Genomic DNA, 21,326 nt, shown 5'->3' on the forward strand with positions numbered 1-21,326 from the left:
TATATCTTTATGGAACTTAACAAGAACCATAAAAAATAATTAAAATGTTAGAAGTTTTAGGTCCAAATCAGTATTTTGTTTTAGGTCCATAAGCTTTTTCATAATACATGTTGTATGTTACTAATTTCAGATTTCATATTAAAAGTTTAAATCTATTATATTCCATATATTATCATATTTCAAGCAGATTCACACATACATATTACACAAAAATAATTCTAGAAATGCATATGCCTCCTAACAATTACCACCAAGTAGTCCTACGAATGCATAAATATATAGAAAAAATAAAGACGTAGTGGTCTAATCACGCTGCCACGGATGGCACCAACTACCAAACCATAGATGCCGCAATGAACAAGTCTATAGAACCTCCTTGAAAAGTATGCTCGGGTAACATAAGTCATATTACAAATCAGATGCTGATGATCGGATATTTTGTATATATATTAGTGTATTAATTATGTAGTTTTATTGAGTATATTGTTAGAACTTTGGTACTTCATAGGTGCTTTTATATTTCAGGTAATTGATCGTTAAAGATGCTAAATGCGAGACCTGTACGAGCATGGAATGATATCTCGGGAATACCGAAGCATGATTTGGTGTCTTGGGAAGTGTTACAAGGATCCGGGAAGAGTATGGATGAGAAATCATAAGCCAATGCTAAAACTGAACAAGATGGGTTGACAAAATGCGACCTTGAAGTAAAACGAGCATATCCTGAGCTAGAAAATGAGTTACGGGAGCCATAATATTGAATTTTGGGTTTCTCGACGAGAGGAATCCAAATATGAGGTTTTCTTAGATCGCGGTACTCTACGGGTAGGGTCTATGGCCATCGTGAAACGCGATGGTCTTAAAAAACGTGAAAAAATGGATTTTAACATATATCTTCTATTTTCCGAACCCTAATCAGTATTGACGACCAGCAGCAGCTATTAGGCGATTTTGGGTGAATTCCAGAGCTACCAATCATCTCTTGATCAATCCTAATGGCCTTCCTCATCATAATTGAAGATCTATCTATGACGATGCTCGGCTAGTCTTCTCCGAATCATACCTGGGATGTAAAGTTTGTAACAATTTCAGTTTCCTCATGTGACTAAGAACATTTATGTATAACTGTTTATGGTTAATCTATGATTATTGATGTTTAGTATTATTGTGTGTTCAATCGGTTTAGATTTACGTTGATCTGAACGATTAGTTACCAGTTGCTATAATTATTGATCATTGGGTTGTTTGATTAGGTTGAATACGACAAAGCATATAATTGCCCTTAACTGAGTCACACTGGCAGGGACCGTTTGATAACCAATGCCGTGTATAAAGCAATTATTGTTGTCTAAAGTTTTGTCTAGTTGATCAGTTTGTAGTTAACCGTTAATGATTAATCTGTTATGTTGCATGAGATTACTGTAAGTTACATACTTGAAGTCCCGGGTGTGATTTGCTTTGTTAATTGATTGAAACTCGTTTACTTGTTTGTTTGCTTAATTCTCTAAATTCACTTTAATTGCTTGTGTGATCAGCACTAAAACCAGTCACTTCATAATTAGAAATCTGTTACACGAATACATTGACCACATACTCCTGGTAGATACGATACCTTACTTATCCTATCTATATAGTTTAACTAGGTTTTTGATTGACTCAAACGACGGTCATCAAAATGGCGCCGTTGCCGGGGAGTTAGTGCGCTTAGTGTTTTTCATGTTATTTGATTTTTGTGTGTAATTTTAATTTTAATTTTAGTTTAATTTTTTTTCAATTTTTAGTTTAAATTTTATTTATCTATATTTTACGCGGGTTGTGTTAGTTGTGCAGATTACATGTATATGCACACCGCCATTCGGGCCGACAGTCTCCGTTAATTTACGAGCCCGAATAGAGAGGTTAGCTCGGCAGAACCAAGTACAAAACAGAAATTCAGAAATGGCAGACCAGAACCAGAACCAGAACAATGACCAAAACCAAGACTCACTCCCACAAACTAACGCGTTTCAGCCAGCCAACATACCTGACCTACCAGACTTCAATAACCAAAATGACCAAAATCACTCGACTCGTGCTTCCAGAACCCGAAACCAAAACCAAAGACGAAACCTAAACCACAATTTTGACCGAGCCCGACCATCCGCTCCAAATAATAACCCCAACCGTCGAGTTCGGATAAATCTCGATGATTTTCAACGGAGTGTTCCGACAGAAGAGGAAGACGAAGGGGAAAATAATAATGGAAACGAAGGTTTGAAGATCGATGATGAGGTAGACAGATGGGTTAGAAATAATCGGGCACTTGAACCCGAGAATGCAAGTTTTAAGCAGGAAGATGTGGGTTATGGTAATTGGGGTGAAGAGGTAGAAGAGCCGGTTAATCGAAGACAGGCTGAACCAGTTAACGTAAACGGAAGGGGTCGCGACAGGGTGAATCAGGCAGAACGGCCCGAGAGAGTTCGTGGTATTCCGGTTAACATGGGCGGTTTGGGAATCCCCGGGGGGCTTAGGAGGAATTTTATGGCTCCGGTTCATGGTGTTAACAGTCGGTTCAGAGCGTCTATCTCAGACGGAACATCCCCGTTGGTCCCACAGGAACGAGTGCAGGGACAACAAACTTTTAAGTCACGACCATCTTACATTAACATTGTTCCTCATTTCCACGGGTTGGCTTCGGAAGACCCGTATTCACACTTGACCGATTTTTCGGCTATTTGCGGGTCTATTGGTGATGGCACGTTCGATCAGGATGAAGTCTGGTTGCGATTATTCCAGTTTTCCCTGAAAGACAAAGCAAAACTCTGGTTTAATTCACTGCTGATGCACAATATCAGAAATTGGGCCGAAATGCAGCAGGTGTTTCTAAACGAGTTTTATTCACAGTCGAAGACTACCGAGGCCCGTTCAGACATTCGCAACTTTTCACAGTTCTCTGGTGAGTTATTTCATGAAGCTTTTACCAGGTATAAAGACATGATCAGGAAATGCCCACATCACTAAATCGAACTGTGGGAACTGGTAAAGTGTTTTGTTGATGGGTTGACATACGAGGACTGAAAACATCTTAAGGCCTCGTGTAATGGTTTGTTGCTGAATCAGCCTGAGGAAGATGATTGGGATTTTATAGAGTTTATGTGTGAAGATTCGAATTCTGATGCAGCAGCAGAAAGACGAAGATAGGGTAATTCATTAAGGTCAGTTAAGTCAGTAACGAGTGAGTCTGAAAGAATTACTGAGTTGGAACGTGAACTGGCTGAGTTGAAAAATAGTAAGAAAAAAGAGGTCGGGAAAGTTGGAGTGAAATTCCCGGTTTGTGAAGATTGTGGTAAGCTAGGGCATAAGGCAGAAAATTGCCCCGAGTTTTATGATGACGAGGAGGATGAACCCGAGGAAGTTAGTTATGCTTACGGGGATTCCAATGGTCAAAGGTTGAATTCAAACACCTATCAGCCGGGCCTGGGGAATCACCCGAACTTTCGTTACGGGAACGCGTCTACACAGTTGAACCCGAACTTTCAGGGATCGAGCCAGAACATGTCGCAGGGTAATTACCGCAAGGGCGGTTATCAGCAGCAGCAAGGTTCGTATGATCAGAATCAGGGGTATAACAGAGACGGTAACCGGGGTGGAAATTCATCGGGTAATCAGGACCAGCAGAGAGGGTCCTCGGGAAATTCGGATGAGTCGGTGCACTCAAAGTTGGATGGGTTGCTGAAAGTTATGACTGATCATAAAGCTGAAACGAAGCAACAGTTCGAGTTACGAGATAAGTCGTCAGAGGCAATGATGAAGCAGATCGGTCAGCTCGCTTCAGATGTGGCAAAGTTACAGAAGAACACGAGCCAACTTCCGAGTGACCCCACAGTCAACCCGAACCATTATTAGTCAAGCTCCAAGAAGGGAAACAATGTGCACATCAACGCTGTAAGTCTTTTACCTCATTTTGAAATTTTTGTTGTTGAAGTTGATTCACCACCACAGTTTGTTGAGGGGGTGGTGGAAGATTTTAGTGGTGAAAGTGTCAGTCAAAATGAATCAATTTTCCAAAATGAATCAGAACCAAAAACATATGAAATGTCTTTTTGTGAAAATTGCACATGTGAAAAATGTTTAAATGGTAAATCGACCAACATGAGAGATGAGGAGGTGGAGAATAATACCACCTCAAGTAAACTCCAAGACCCGGGAGTGCCACTTTTATCAATTCAAATTGGGAAATTTAAAATCGATCGGGCACTTCTAGATCTTGGAGCATGTGTTAGTATCATGCCTGGTAATTTATATGATCAGTATGAATTTGGCCCATTAGAAAGGGTAAACACCACCGTGGTGTTGGCGGACCAAACTCATACACTTCCACGGGGCATGGTGACTAATGTAATGGTTCAGGTGGAGGAATTTTTCTACCCAGTTGATTTTCTTGTACTTGACTATGCCAAACGTGAGAATAATACACAACCGCAATGTAACATTCTAAAATTTATAATGTTAAATAAAGAAAGTTACGTTTAGTGATTTCGCGTTATTAATTAATTAATGTCGAGTAAAGAACGGATCATAGACTTAGATTAATTAAGATGGGTTAAATGAGAATGGGCCTTAGGTCCATGGGCTTTAAGGGATATAAATATCCCCTAAACCAACCTAAAACCCTAAACCCTCATTTCATTTCCATCATAATCTCTACACACTCAAAAACACACACATACACTACACCATATTCGGCCGAGAAAGAGAGAGAGAGACATCCGAGACCAAGAATCAAGCCGAACATTATTAGATCTTCAATATACGAGATAACCAAGCAAAACGCGACCACACCGAACGTATAAAAGGTATGTTCTTGACCTTTAAAGTTTACGTAGTATTGAACGTTTTTACCTTAAAGGTCCAAGCTTTATAGTATATACGGGATATATATACGAACGAAAACGGTTAGGGAACGTAGGGGGTGATGTCGAACCATAACAAGGGTATTAAAATCGCCAAAATGCTTGATAAAAACCAAACCCGTAGCTGACCTGAACAACTTCGCCTGCAAAGCATAACTTCGCCTTCAAAGCATAACTTCGCCTTCAAAGCTTAACTTCGCCTACGGCCAAATTCGCCTAACTGGTAACTTCGCCTAAGGCCAAGTTCGCCTAAGTGATAACTTCGCCTAAGGCCAAGTTCGCCTAACTGATAACTTCGCCTAAGGCCAAGTTCGCCTAACTGATAACTTCGCCTAAGGCCAAGTTCGCCTAACTGATAACTTCGCCTAAGGCCAAGTTCGCCTAACTGATAACTTCGCCTAAAGCTAAGTTCGCTTAGAAAATAAATTAAAAACCTAATGAAAAATGTGTTAAGACAGTTAATGTAAATAAAATTTTTTAAGCTGACCTGGCAGCTCGACCCCAGCCAGGGGCTCTGCCCCTTGGACCCTGCTAGGGGCTGCCGCCCCTAGACCCCGCTGCCAGGGGCGCTGCCCCCGGACCCCCGTTCGTTGTGGGTAGTAGTTAATACTAGAAAAATGATATGAGTAGTGATAGTTAATTGATACGTATACTTGTTATACAGTCAGCCGTGCACAACTGAAGAAATGGATTACGATTAACGGTGAACGTAACCGTGTTCAGGTGAGTTTCTAGCCCCAATTATGTGTTATGTTTTCGGGGCTGTGTGCATACTCGATATGTTTGTTAATACGCTTATCCTAAGAGATAAGTGTATGCCTTATGTGAATGATGTGATATGTATGAATGATGGCTTGACGGTACGTGAACGATCTTCGGATATTGCACGTACTGTCAGGTTGTAACGCTAAGTATAAGGTAAGTATGATATGTATGCTTATGTGTATGAATGTGATAAAGTTAATAAAAGAAAGAAAAGATGGTTGTATGGTTACGAAGAGGGTACCGGGCCCTAATAATACTCGATGTATGATGTATGGTTGTATGGTAACGAGGAGGGAATCGAACCCTACTAATATTCGAGAACTAGGGAACCGAACCCTACTAATATTCGAGGAAAGAGGGTATTGAGCCCTAATAATACTCGAGGAAAGAGGGTACCGAGCCCTAATAATACTCGAGGAAGGAGGGTACCGAGCCCTAATAATACTCGAGGAAGGAGGGTACCGAGCCCTAATAATACTCGAGGAATGTAGGGCGTAATGCTCTTTATAACGTAAGATATGAAAGTAAGTTAATACAAAAGAAAGTATGAAAGTATGAATGAAAGAATATAAGTTTATGTGTATCGTATAGTGTATGATTAACTAGAACTCACTCAGCGTAGCTGACTTTTAGTATGCACTCAGGTGAGTAGGATGAGGCAGCTCCCTTGAGGAGACACGTGGCACTGAATACGAGGCTGGCATCGGAAGACTCAAGATGTTTAAGTTTAATGTTTCGTTTATTTTGAAAGACAAAATGATGTTATAAGACAAGACGTGTTTTGTTATGAAATGTTTTATGAAAGCTTTTATATTCCGCGAATGTTTTAATTAACTCTGATATTTAGAACTGCGTTTATGAGTAAATCCAACACGAAAGTAGGGCTACCGGTAATGGGGCCTTACACGCAAGTCATAATGGGTAGGCCATTCCTTGCCACAGCACATTCGGTAATTGATTGTGCTAAGGGGATATTGGAGATTAAGTGTGGGGATCGTGATAAACGGTTACCATTGTTTGAAAATGCTACTAACCATGTTGTTGACAAGTGTGAATCCTTGAGAAAGGATCACACAAAAGAGAAAGGTTTTGTGACTAACAGGAATGAGCTAAGGAGTAGCATGAAGGAGAAAGGATGGAATGAGATGTTGCATGGAGTTAGAGATGGTGAGGAAGCAACTACAAGAAAGGGAAAGAAGACGAAAAAGAAGAGGTAAAGAAACCGCCAGACGTAAATGAAAAATGGCAGGATCATGGCGTTCCAAAAGGTTGGGAGGAATCTCTTGAGGAGCGTGCATGTAACGAGAAGGCTGCACGGGGGCAGGCTAGACGCCCACCTTGAATGTTATCAAATTTTCAAAAGGGTGGTATTTGTACATTTTGTATATTTTTAGTTTGCATTTTTTTTTATTTATTACTAATTGTATTTCAAGCGTACCATCATAGTAAAAGCTAAGTGTGAGAATACCGCTCCACGAGAAAATGAGGTTTCAGTTAAGCGACCCAGAGTGCTTTCATGTTCAATTTGTTGTGGCTAATCCAGGTACGTGTATATTATGTTGTAACCGAACTTTGTGGGTGTAGTTCACTATAAACCCTCACGAGACCCCACTCGTCCTCCCGGGCTACCGGGGGGTTTACAGGGCTTGTTGCATATGCTAAATGCAATCGTGATTCCTACAAAAGTGAGTTAGGTATTTTAACGTTTTTAACTAACTTAACAGAATTTCTTATGAAACGAATTAATTTGGCTCGGTAATTGTTTTAATAAATTTAATAAATATTCATTTTCATAACTCTTAAAAGACCTATGTCTTACACTTGTGAGAAGCTTGCTTCTACACGTCTCGAGATTTTGCAGGTTTGATTGTCAGTTTGGTAATTGGATGAGACGAGAGTTGTGTTTTTGAGAGTTCACGAGCCGACTGGTCCTTCTCCAGTCCCGTTGATATCAGGTGATTTCAGTTTCATAATTTGTTTTGTTTTTATTACTTTAAACGTTAAAAGTGTAATTGTATAATTATTAGTTGAACCGCCACATTTGAGCCCCGAATTTTAAAATTGCTTATTAGTCAAAAAGTCAATTTCAACCCCGTCCCTCAAATGTTTATTAATCGTTTTATCTATTTTAACATTGAGGACAATGTAAACCTTAAGTGTGGGGATGGGGGAAATTTGAAAATTTTAGCCCGATGGTACCTCGAAGAGTGTTCGGAAACCGAAGTTGTTAACTGTTAATTATTGCCATTAATGCTAAGTTATAGGTTTCTGGTCATGGTTGGTTTTTCAGCTTCTCGATAGTCTTACTCACAAATGTTTTCAAAAAGAGAAGTTGAAAATGGGGTCGTTTAGGCGGGGATAACGAGTCAAGGGGGCGGGTATAAATGTTTCATATCGGTAGCCCATTATTCCAGACATATTATGAGATGGCCCCCCTATACTTAATACACATACTATGTAATAGATATAAAACATGTCTTACACCATTGATTGAGGGAAACCAGTATGTTTTACAGAGTTAGAAATTGCTTGTCATATGCTTCTCGAGATCTTAAAATCCCTTACGTACACTTTTCCCCCAACTAAATAAATTTCTTTACCCGACATTATTCCCCTAGGAGCCCATTTGAACCATATTTCTTTTCATTTCTTAAACTGAACATTACACTCCATTTCAGCCTTGGCCTTCACTTTATTTTAACCCTGTGTGATGAAATCCAGTTCGTTATCGAGTTGTATATAGTCAGTTGTTGAGCATAGTATACAATGTACGTATGTCTCGGTTGAGTTGTAAATATGTGTTCATCAGAGTTATATATTTATTTGCTTCAGTATATTGTCTATCAGCTGCAAAAAAAAAAAACAGCAAAAAGCGAAAAAGAAAGTCTGTTCTTATTCATTTATGTAATTAGCAATCTGTTTATTTTTGATTAGTTGTTTGTGTATTTGTAAACTGGGTTACATCCATCTTAGTCACTAAATATGCCTATTCTGCACCCAACCTAAGCCCCAGCAAAACCTTAGTCCGAGTCTTTATGCAACCGGTGTGTAATGAGTGGAGATAAGACTGGCCTGCAAGCTTATTAAGTTGTGACTCATATTTGATATTTGAGGGCATAGACATATATTGGCACATCTTTTGCTAGTCCAGATATTAAACCGAGAGGAGTGTTGATAGTGTGAGGGGAATGAACATGTATGCTTTAACAGGAAACAAAGTACACTCTTCTGGACGGCTCTATTGTTTTTATTATAGCACTTAACCGTATTTGTGGGATGTCAATCTAGAAAGTGTCAGTCTGTGAAACTGGGTATGACCTTAAACCTTACTAGTATTAATGGCAATAATTCACATACTTATGATGGAGGTTAATGTTTACTTTATATTTTTGCTTGAGGGCAAGCAAAAGATAAGTGTGGGGATGTGATGGTCGGGTATTTTGTATATATATTAGTGTATTAATTATGTAGTTTTATTGAGTATAATGTTAGAACTTTGGTACTTCATACGTGCTTTTGTATTTCAGGTAATTGATCGTTAAAGATGCTAAATGCGAGACCTGTAGGAGCATGGAATGATATCTCGGGAAGACCGAAGCATGATTTGATGTCTTGGGAAGTGTTACAAGGATTCGGGAAAAGTATGGATGAGAAATCATAAGCCAATGCTAAAACTGAACAAGATGGGTTGACAAAATGCGACCTTGAAGTAAAACGAGCATATCCTGAGCTAGAAAATGAGTTACGGGAGCCATAATATATGAATTTTGGGTTTCTCGACGAGAGGAATCCAAATATGAGGTATTCTTAGGTCGCGGTACTCCACGGGTAGGGTCTATGGCCATCGCGATACACGATTGTCTTAAAAAACGTGAAAAAACAGATTTTGACCTATATCTTCTATTTTCCGAACCCTAATCAGTATTGAAGACCAGCAGCAGCTATTAGGCGATTTTGGGTGAATTTAAGGCTACCAATCATCTCTTGATCAATCCTAATGGCCTTCCTCATCATAATTGAAGATCTATCGATGACGATGCTCGGCTAGTCTTTTCCGAATCATACCTGGGATGTAAAGTTTGTAACAATTTCAGTTTCCTCATGTGACTAAGAACATTTATGTATAACTGTTTATGGTTAATCTATGATTATTGATGTTTAGTATTTCTGTGTGTTCAATCGTTTAGGTTTACGTTAATCTGAACGATTAATTACCAGTTGCTATAATAATTGATCATAGGGTTGTTTGATTAGGTTGAATACGACAAAACATATAATTGCCCTTAACTGAGTCACACTGGCAGGGACCGTTTGATAACCAGTGCCGTGTGTAAAGCAATTATTGTTGCCTAAGGTTTTGACTAGTTGATCAGTTTGTAGTTAACCGTTAATGATTAATCTGTTAGGTTGCATGAGATTACTGTAAGTTACCTACTTGAAGTCTCAGGTGTGATTTGCTTTGTTAATTGATTGAAACTCGTTTACTTGTTTGTTTGCTTAATTCTCTAAATTCACTTTAATTGCTTGTGTGATCAGCACTAAAATCAGTCACTTCATAATTAGAAATCTGTTACACGAATACATTGACCACATACTCCTGGTGGATACGATACCTTACTTATCCTATCTATATAGTTTAACTAGGTTTTTGATTGACTCAAACGACGGTCATCAGAAGCTATAGTTAAGAAAAATTTAGAGATTAAACAAACTATTAGCATATTTTGAAAATAAAACACTATTATCAATTTATAATCTATAGCCTTGATCCAAGGGTTTAAATCTCTTCCTAGGCTTTTTAGATATTATGGTTTTTTTAGCCTTAACTCCATGGGTCTCCACCCACATACACATTAACATATAAGCCATTGTTGGTTATATATGACGTCAATACTATTTGATATACAATACACAATGGCATGCAAAAAATGTGATGTGATGTTTTAGTTAAAACAAGCTATGAATAAAATAAGTCCGAAATGATAGAAAATTATGTGTATTGTGTGAATAAGTGATTTTTTCAAATCTGAATTATATTCACGTAACTATGTCTTATGTTATACTAAGCACTGATATGTGATCATATTGTTGTTGTTATTTATTTTTGAAAAGGGGGGGGGGGGGGGGGAGGCTAGAAACAAAAAAACGACCAAAATATTAGGCCATAAAATGGCTAATAAGCCCAGACTAGTACCATGTATGTTGGCTCCTAACATATTTGATCTATGATCCAACCTAATACCCCCAAACAGTAAATTCACAACACAATTCTCAAAATGGGCCCAAAAGTAGCCCATTCGAGATAATACAACTCTCTACTTATTACAAATTTACAACTATACCAATGAAAAAAATATTGCTTAAATGATAGTGTAAAGAATATGGATTGATTGTTCGGCAACTATTCTTCCAATGTATGAAAACTTTCCAAGAGTTTTTGCCATTGCAAAGAAAAAGGAAGGTTCAATCGTTGATATCTCAAGTGTTAATGATGTGCGGATATTGAATTTGGAATCGTGTAGAGTACCATCCTCAATTATGGAGTATCATTGATTCAAGTATGGCTTAAGTTTACTAAACATTTTAACATTCACAAACAGGTGTGATACTTGGAGATGGGCTCGCGATGAAGAGGAAGGCTTCTCGGACAAGTCAATTCGACACAAAATTGATCATGATCGATGTGCTATAGAAGATTTTGTCGATGAATGGAACAACTGAAGATTAATAAATGTAAGAGAATACTCACTCGTAATGCTTTAAATAGAATGATTTTACAACATGCTTCTAATTACCTTTGTCCCATATGTGGATCTTGTGTGAAAACAACATATCACCTTTTGATTTCTTGTGGATTGTAAACTCGGTTTGGGCATATCCCGCATATTTTCGCCTTCTCATTACGAGGCATAACACTTTATCACAACTATAATTCCATATGCAAGAGGATAAAGAAAATGATAAACACAATTCTAAGGTTTTGCGTGTGTTGCTGCATTTGGAAAAAGCGAAATTTTGTCAACAAGGTTCATAATTCGATCCATTATTGAAGATATATAGGCATCAGGTTTTCCTTAGGTAAGAACTATAACAAAATATCCTTCGATAACTTGAATCAGTTGGTGTAATTTTTTTATTTTCTTGATTTTGGACTTTCAATGTGGCTATTTTTAACCTCTATTTTTTTCTCAACCGTGAAAAGATCTTGTGCCTACCACTCACACATCATCATCTCATTTTTGTGAAGTTAACTAAAAAAAATATTAGTATCCCCATCTCATTTTTATAATTTAACTAAAAATAAGTATCAGTTTCTATGTTTCTCTCTCATTATTCAAAAATTTCTCACATGACATTCCCAATATCTATATGTTCAATTCAACAATATATTTTTTATTCCTTGTCTAATTATTCTCTCTCTTTATTCCACTCATACTTACTAATAAAATAATAAATAATAAATATGTGGAATTAATAGGGTAACATCAACTATGGGGAACAAGTAATATTCTAGAGTATTAAAATCCAATTTTTTAAAACATATTAATAAACCATATAAAAACTACTATTAGTCTATTACTATTAACAAATACATTTGCGTCCCTTGCTCTCGAAACTATTACATTTCTTAAAAGAGTTTAACGAGTCGTCAGGACCAGCTCCGAGAATTGAAAAAAATATTTGGGGCTTAAAGTAAATAAGATTATTTTGTTGGGTTTACACAATTTAATTTTTAAATTGGCTTTCTTGGTTATGATTTTAGGTGTTTAAAAAACTAATGCATAAATATAGACTAAAAACATGTTTCAAATAAGGCTAGAACCCACAACCTTTTGGCTGGGAGTCATACTCCTTTGCCACTAGACCAAGTTAGTTATTTTGTAATTTAATTATGTTAAAACATTAAGTATAGATATAGTTTTTCATCAAAATACATATAATTTTAAAAAAAAATTCCGGGCCTAGCGGGTAGTCGGGCCTATGGCCGTCGACTACCCTACCATATGCCATGGCCGTCCTTGCGAGTCGTGCCCAATAACTTATTGACGACAAAAAACTATAACTTTGTTTTCAGTATGATCGTGTTTGTCGTTCTAAAAGGGGCGGCAGCACAGCTTATTTCTCACTTACCCACTTTTAAGTTGTAATTGGATCATTTAAAAAGATAACGAAGTTCTCTATGAAGTAACTTTTGTTGCAAGCTACAAACAACAGGCATCTTTTATAGATATTTTCAAAGAGAGGAGAAAGTTCTACAAATAAATTTAAACATAAGGGGAAGAAGTTGTAAATATTTTTCAAAATAATAAAAAACGCTCATTTCCTGTTTCTAACGGCTATCCCCAAATTTCAAATAAACCCTAATTAATCTCACACAAATCCTCTCAACTTCACATAGTAACTGTGTGTTTTTTGTATATCGATTTGTATAAGAAATCAGAGATCTGGGTTTGTTTCAATTTGGGTTGTTTAATTTCAACAACAAAAACACTCAATATTTTATACAGAGGTTTGAGAAAATGGATCTTCGAAAAGAAACGGATGATTTTATTTGTGAATCGATAGATTATTCGCTCGGGCTTCCGGTATCGACACGTACTCTGGAGTTAAAGCTTTTATCTTCTGAAGAAACACAGAGGCAACTTCGCGATCAGTACTTGTATTTGAAATCCAAATTGCAAGAGAAAGATGAAGTCATCAAGCGCGTTAGGGTTTGTATTGTCTGTTTGCTAATACCGTACAGTTTTTTTTATTGTAATTGCTGATTTTAGTCTTCTTGATTAGGATTCGATTGAGGCGTGTAAGCAAACCGAACGTTTAGGTAATTGTTCGTGAACTGTTTGGTGGGAACTTCGTTTATTTAATAAACGAACGAACATGAGCAAAAAATTTTGTTCGTTAAATTAAACAAATATGGACATGAAGACATGCTTTGTTGGTTCATTTGTGTGTTTATGTTCGTTTCTTTAAGTTTGTTTATGTTCGCGTAAATATTAATAAAAAATAATTAAATAGTATTTGTGTTATATATATATATATATATTATGTCATCCTATTTTATCTAAGTATCTAACCCCCTAAATATCATATCCGTTCGGTTCGTTTACAGGCCTAATTCAATTGTTTAGTTCATTTAAAGGCCTTTTGAATTGCATTTAAACAGATTATCATGAGTCAATTTTTCTGTAATTTTGAAGCCTTTTCATGTTGATTATTTAATGTGGATTTGTATGTAGGATGAATCAAGCATGAATGCACAAGCTGTAAAGAAGTTTGTGGAAGAGAATCAGAAGCTGGATTTAGAATGCTCTAACTTGTTAACTCAGTGCAATAGATGGGAGAAAGAGTGTTCATTGTATGACAGTGATCGAGAAGCGTTAATGGAGTTTGGTAATGAGGCTGATAACAGGGCTAGGGAGGCAGAGGCACGTGTCCGTGATTTAGAACAAGAGTTGACTAAACTGTCAGAAGAGTTTATGTTCTATAAGCAACAATCTGAGCACAAACAGGTAAGTTACTGATCGTGTTTGAATGTTAACGCTATAGATTTAACTGTTTTGAAACGTTGGATAATTAGCATAATTAACTACAGAGAGTGTATGACCACACTATAAAGCATATATACGCACATACACATACATATAACATGAAAGTATAAATCATACATAGACATTGTACATTACACATATGCATATACGTATACATAGGCATAGACATGACCAAGTACATATACATATACATAGCTTTTATCTATTTGTGGGAATTATGAGGCACTTGTAACAATGGCAATGTTATATCGTTGTTTTACACGATTAAAGGTTGGCGAGATGACAAAAGCCGAATCTACCGAGCATTTTCTTGTTGATACATTGCTATCAACTTTAATTAGCAAAGTTGATAGCAAAGATGATGTGGAGTCGGCAGCACATTCTTTCCTAAAGGCAAACAGTAGGGTGGAAGTGTGCCAAAAGATGCTGGAAATGTGGGAAAGGTTTGTAATAAACCTTCTTATTTTTACCACAAGTCGACAACATTTCTGAACATAATAATATGCAACTGTAGCTTGAAGCCATCAACACATAAAGTGTTAGCACTAGCTTCAGAGGTGAAGATATTGCAGAAAGAAAAGGATCATATAAGGAATAATCTCACCACAGCTGAAGAGGAGGTACGTGTGTGCGTAAGTGTATGTGTATATGCGAGTTTATGGGGCTAACGAAACTTGGGTTTGCATAGGTCAAAGTCTTGTTTGAAGAAAACAATCTATTGGACAAGGAGAATGCGAGATTGATGAAGCTAATACAAAAAGAAAGACAATTAAACCATTCTGGTGGAAAACAGAATAGTGCATCCTTGAAGGTGAGTAATCTAAATTAAGATGTTTGTGTCAAAAATTTATCGAGTTTTATAATTATGAATATTTGTGCAGAATAATAAACGGAAGTCTGGTCCAAGAGATTGTTGTTGCAGTCCAATTGACTTCAATGAATCTGGTTCACCAAGAAAGGCACTGTCTCCTTTGAGACACAACAGCCCCGAATCTAGATTGCACAAAAAGTAAAAAACATTCTATGAACTTCACTAGTTTTGTCTTTGTTTTTGTTATGTAAAGAACACATTTTTAATGATGGTTTTCTACTTTTCTAACTAGTTTGTTTGGAAATTAATAGTAGATAGCAATTAGTAATAGAGAGTACTAATGGACCCTCAAGCCTGTTAGGCGTATTGAGAATCTTTGGCGACCATCGAGTTGACCATACGTCTCGTCTAAGCTCAAGTTTGGCTCGTTTAAATCTCTTTCTAAAGCTCGAGGTCAGTTCGTGTGATTGTTATTAATTATAATTTTTATGAATATTTCATTTAGTTATTGGGTTTATATATAATTGTATATTAAATAATAGGTCCAGTTGGGCTCGTTTAGGCTCTCGAGCCTAATCAAGCTTGTTTGTGAAGCTTAAGCTTGTTATTAAAAGAGCAAGAACTCCAATATAAGCTTTATCTAGAGCTCATTTAAGATCGAGCTTTTAGCGAGCCAATCTCAAATAGCCCTTGATTGATGGCTCGGTTTGTTTATACTCATTTAAGATCGAGCTTTTAGCGAGCCAATCTCAAAACAAGCCCACAAACTTCCAACAACGACCGATCCAAACACACCATTCAACAAAAAAAACCAAACACAAGCATACAGCTCCCAGACACGTTTCGATTCATACAATCGATTATTCATAATCATCATTATACAAACCTGATCAGTTAACCAGCAAGAGTTCCAACAACCGGATACTTAGCTTCGAACTTCTTCTCCCAATCATCGAGAACACCAATCTCTTTTTCAGTGAATCCATCGAGTGATCCGATAACATCTTCTTCGTGCTTGCTCATCTTGGCCAGGTCTCTGGTGGCGTCTTTGCCGGCGAAGATGCCGTAGAAGGATCTGCCAGTGGTGACATCGAAGATGCGGCCCTTGACGACGATGTATATGGGTTTGGAGGAATCGGTGCCGTCGTATTGCTTCAGCTGTTAAAATAAGTAATTAACAATATTTTGTTTTTAACTTTGGAAAATGACATTTTTTACCCTCAAACACTAACGAAGTTAGTGTCTCGTTACCCCGGGAGTGCCAGAAGAAAATATGTTTAAAGTTGGGAGTGTTGGAGAACATTTCGTAAGTTAGGAGCGATATCTACCAATTGGTCAAAGTTGAGAGTATTTAAAACAATATCCCTAAAATTTATTAAAAACAGAGCATTTTCAAAAACATGTATTTTTTTAATATTATTATATATAAATTATGTATGTGCAATATTATATATTGTATGTTTTATCTTTAGTTTATTTTTAATTAGCGTGTAAGATGTTTAATTATCAAGTTATGTATGTGTATTTGATTTTTCAACTTATGTGTTTTATGTATGTGAAGATAAAAATAATATGATATTGTCTGCACATTCTAACATATATTCATGGACCTGTGACTTATACATGGATTATTAGTCTTGATAGATTTTTTTTATTTTAATAGATTTTATATAATAAATTAAAACATAAATAATATATATGTATTATGTATTAAAATAATTGGGTTTAGATGGGTTGTGAATAAAAGTGAAAAATTATGTTAGGTTGGGTTGTGTATGTGGAAGAGAGAGAAATTAGTTTTTTATTAAAAAGTTGGGTTGGATTATGTTGTTGATAAACTTAGGGGATGTTTGGCAAATGCTGAACCATTAATTGCTGAATCAATAAGAGGTCTGAATGATTAAGAGACTCTGAACCAGCAAGTGCTGAACTAGTAAGTATTGTTTGGTTGGACATCTGAATGAATGTGCAGAATGACTATTTTACCCCTCTGAATTATTTTATGTTCAATGAAGTATATCCCTTTAGTTAGAGATCTTCATAAATGTAATGAATGACCAAACTTTCATTATAACCAACCAAAATACACCTTAAAACAAACTTTCATCATAACCAACCAAAAAACATCTTTAAAATAGTCAGACACGATTACTAGGGCTAGCGTACGTAACATGTTAGACATGACACAATAATACACGATTACTTATTAAGGAAACGACAACTAATATAAAATATTTAATGAAACAAAAATTGCCAAAACAACATAAAATCCTAAATAATAGATAATCAATAATACACTTGAAGCAAAAGTTCACAAAAGTCTAAAAGCAAACCAAAATTAAAAAAACAATTTACGAGTTCCATTAGGCCTTTTTTCTCGTATCTTTAATTTCAAACCTTCGCATGATAAAAATTGCCAAAAAGTTCAAACCTGCACATTAGATGATAATAAAAAGAATTAGGAGTGTTACGGTCCGGTTTTCGCGGTTTTTATATCAAACCGCGAACGGCGATTTGCAAACCAAAAACCAAACCGTAGAACACTTAAACCGAACCAAACCAAACCAAACCAAACCAAACCATAGAACACTTCAATCGTGTGCACCAATCTTGCCACAAATCTTTCATATATCTAATCCAAATATTCATATTATTCTTCTGTTTTTGACATGCAGGTTGTAAAAAGCCCAACATTTAACCAACAGAGAACATGTATGTATGCCTACCTTAAATTAAAAAAAGTTGGATTTTTATCTTAGATGAAAATGGTGGCATATACAGCTGGTCAAAATGTGTAACCATAAATAACCAACTAATTTGAAAACTATACCCTTAACTTGTTCTATATGCCCTCTTATGATCCAACATCCTAAATCTGTCAAAAAAAACTTTCAGTGACATACCTGCTGCAAATAATAATTTTATACCAAATATATTACCAAATGTCATAATAATAATTATAACATCATCATAAAGCATATTGGTAATGCAAATGCCTAGAACTTGAACCAAATGGTTTTGACAAAAAGCTAATTGACTGTTCTACCCCTAAAGTCATTTTATAAATAAATTTCATGTTACAGCTCATTTGCCGGGCCAAAATGTCTCAACGTTCATGCGAAGCTAAAAAAAAGAAGATAACTTGCATCATCACTAAAGTTAATGGTAATGCAAACATGTAGCACTTCAATTCCTGCATAATTCCATCACTTAAGTCATTTTAGAAATGGATGTCATGGTTTACCAAGCCTATCATTGCATTTATTTGAGGTGGGAGTACCTTCACAAAGTAATGTTCCATTAATCCAATTTCTTTTATTCATCATCTTACAAATAATATGCAAGTTGCAGGTAATGGTAAAACTAATTTTATTTCAGCTTATCATCCCTAAACCTTCACAAATTCAACCTAATATTTCGCCCTAACTTCTGAATAACCTAATTTGTGCAAACTAATCACAAAATCAACCATTGAAACGATCAAATCGAGGTTCCGGATATCAATTTAAATCATTACAGTTAAGTATTCAAACATAGATAACAGATTAACAATAAAAACCTTGCCAAAAAGTTTGACTGGAATTTACAACATTCAAGTATTCAAACTAAATTGTTCAATTGGCCCATTGGCAAACTCCAGTGGTTTTCTTTTTTTTTCATTTTTTCCTTTTTTTTTTCTACATTTTTCCAACACAAGCTTCATGTTCTGTTGAGTTTTCAAATCTAGTTTTTTTTTTCTTTTTCTTTTCCCACATACACATTCATGGCTATCATAATTATTTGTTTTGTTTTCTCATTTTTCATTTAAGTTAGTCATTTTATGTATACTCCTTGAATTTATATTATATAGCTCATTCATCTCTATCAAACAAAATTTCTAAATTTTATAATTTTATATACCGAACACGACAATTGTTCAATATATAACACGAAGTTAGTAGATGTTAATACATAAAAATTATATTATTAAATAGCATAATACTACATTTGTTATATAAAAGTTTATAATTGTTAGTCTCAAACCTAAATAAATAAGTAGATTTTATAACAATGTATTTATGTAATACAAAAAAGGCCCCTAAGTTTTCTCATGTATAACGTCGCGGGTTCGAATCTCACTCATCTGTCACAATCGAAAGTTTGAGTCAGTGTGAAGCGCCACTATATAAATTAAGCCTCACGAAATAGAACTCCCCGAGAGCTTTTAAGAAGTTTAGCAATGTGTTCGCCCTCGATCGAAAAGAAAGAGGAAAAAGTAAAAATAATAAAAGTAGTGTTACTATTAACAGAAGTACATTTGATATGTTTCATTGATGTATGATCCCCCGAATACCCTAAAACAAACTGAGGATAAAAATATTACTAAATGGAACCCATTTCTTAATTATTTAAGGTTAGATACCCTAAAGGTTAAGAGTTGCTTTATGTTGGTGTGACGCCTTATAACGGCAAATACAGGTCATAGCTTAACATGGCTTTTCTGTTTCTGGAGTACCTTACTTGTTTTTTTTTAAACAGCCTAACAAATTTTATTAAAACTTTAGTAAGGAGTTAAAAAACACCTAATACCATTACAAACAGGCAATACACCAATCTTTCCACGAAAGCCCAAACCTTTTCGACCTATTTTTTATCCAAAGAAAACCGAACACTTTTATCTCTTCCATCAAATTATTTAATTGGATAGAAATCCCTTTATGAACAAAGGCATTTCGTTTCTTCCAAATACACCACAACGTAACTAAGCAAACCGCACGGAACAGTTTGGTCTTATCTTTATGAAACGAAACAAATTTGTGTAAATCGACCAAATCCCAAACACAAAAGGCATAAAATTAGGGGGGGGGGGGGGCTTACACTATTGAGCAACCCAACTCCACACTATTTGAGCTAATCCACAAGAAATAAAGACATGGTCTACCGAATCCTCAACACATCCACATATCAAACAATTAGTTGAGCTCACCTGAATATTTCTTCTAGCTAACGCATCAAGAGTTGGTAGTCTATTTAACACCACCCTCCAAGCTACAAAGCTCACCTTTCTAGGGATCCAATTATTTCAAATATAAACATATTCTGGAGCTACCAAGGAGTTCTCCACCAACATACTTTTTAGACACCCAATCGAAAATTTCATTGAGGAATCTCCACACAAGACTGCCATGTCGTCACCGGGTTCGAGTATCACTTGTTGACAAGCTGTCAGTAACCCCCTGAACCATTATAGAAGAATCAACCCAACCTGGTCTCTGAACCAATCCCATCTCCTGCATATCATATCATCTAGCATAAAGAGTCGATCAGCCATCGAACACCACTTTGATTTTTGATTTGAAAAAAAAAGATGGAAATTGTTCACAAAGGGGGCCATCACCGAGCCAATTGTCCAACCAAAACCACGTATTTTCCTCGCTTATTACCACTGTTCGAATTATCCTGCTCAACGCAATCCCGGACGATTCAAGTATTGGAGAAATATTTATTATTTGCCACCATGGGCCCACATTCGATAGTTTCACCGAAATAAATGACCAAGATCGAGAGAAATGATATATATATATAGCCCATATTACTTTCCACCAAAGCTTTCCTCTTCGTTTCTAAATCGCCACCACCATTTGGCAAGTATTGATACACTTGCGTCTTGTAAGCTGTAACACCCCGACCAAAGGCGGATTATACATCGGGGCGCCACATATTGTTTCATTACTCGTGACACTATTGGGTGTCAATATTTAATAAATACATTCATTCGCGCACGCGCAGAGTAAACACAATAACATAAATCATCATAAATCAATATATTATAAATCATAATATTCGAACAGCAAAAACTTGTCTTGATACATTTTAATCTAGGTCCAAAATAAAGAAAACTTCCTACGTGTCCACAAGCTCCAAAACAGCTACTGCAAACCTGAACATGTGTTAAAATAAAACGTCAAACACTTGCGTGTTGGTGAGAAATCAAGTTTAATAGATAATAGATAACAATAAATCTGCGCGCAACACGTGTATGTCTGGTGTTTAACAAGGGTGCAATCAGATTGTGATCAAGCCTAGATAGATCATAGCTCATAGTTCATAGTTCAATCCGTGCTCCCAATTGAGCACAAAAACGAGAAAACATCTGTGCAAGTGTAAACAAAGAAAACCGTAAACGATAGGTCTCCCGTGTTCATCTAATGGATCCATGAAAACTGCGGAATAGGCCGAACAAAGCGGTTAATGATACACACATACAAATAAACAGCCAAGTAAACGTCCTCAACACATGGGATACTGCGCGACTAAAGTTCATAAACA

At 36.2% G+C, this 21,326-nt stretch overlaps 1 protein-coding gene and 1 pseudogene across 1 annotated transcript; one reads left to right on the forward strand and one right to left on the reverse strand.

The window, feature by feature from the left end:
* Positions 1–13,162: 13,162 nt before the first annotated feature.
* On the forward strand, positions 13,163–15,295 carry LOC143558653 (uncharacterized). Its single transcript, XM_077047451.1, has 6 exons — positions 13,163–13,369; positions 13,895–14,167; positions 14,477–14,649; positions 14,721–14,826; positions 14,895–15,017; positions 15,088–15,295. Exons 1-6 carry the CDS (start codon positions 13,178–13,180, stop codon positions 15,217–15,219), a joined length of 999 nt encoding a protein of 332 aa, XP_076903566.1. The 5' UTR covers positions 13,163–13,177; the 3' UTR covers positions 15,220–15,295.
* Positions 15,296–15,911: 616 nt separating this feature from the next.
* Positions 15,912–18,318, reverse strand: LOC143558668 (putative steroid-binding protein 3 pseudogene; annotated as a pseudogene).
* Positions 18,319–21,326: the final 3,008 nt, after the last annotated feature.

This window comes from Bidens hawaiensis, unplaced genomic scaffold, assembly GCF_021521415.1.
Source record: "Bidens hawaiensis isolate Kalapana, Puna unplaced genomic scaffold, B.hawaiensis_p1.1 tig00019582_1, whole genome shotgun sequence".
Classification (NCBI taxonomy): Eukaryota; Viridiplantae; Streptophyta; class Magnoliopsida; order Asterales; family Asteraceae; genus Bidens; species Bidens hawaiensis.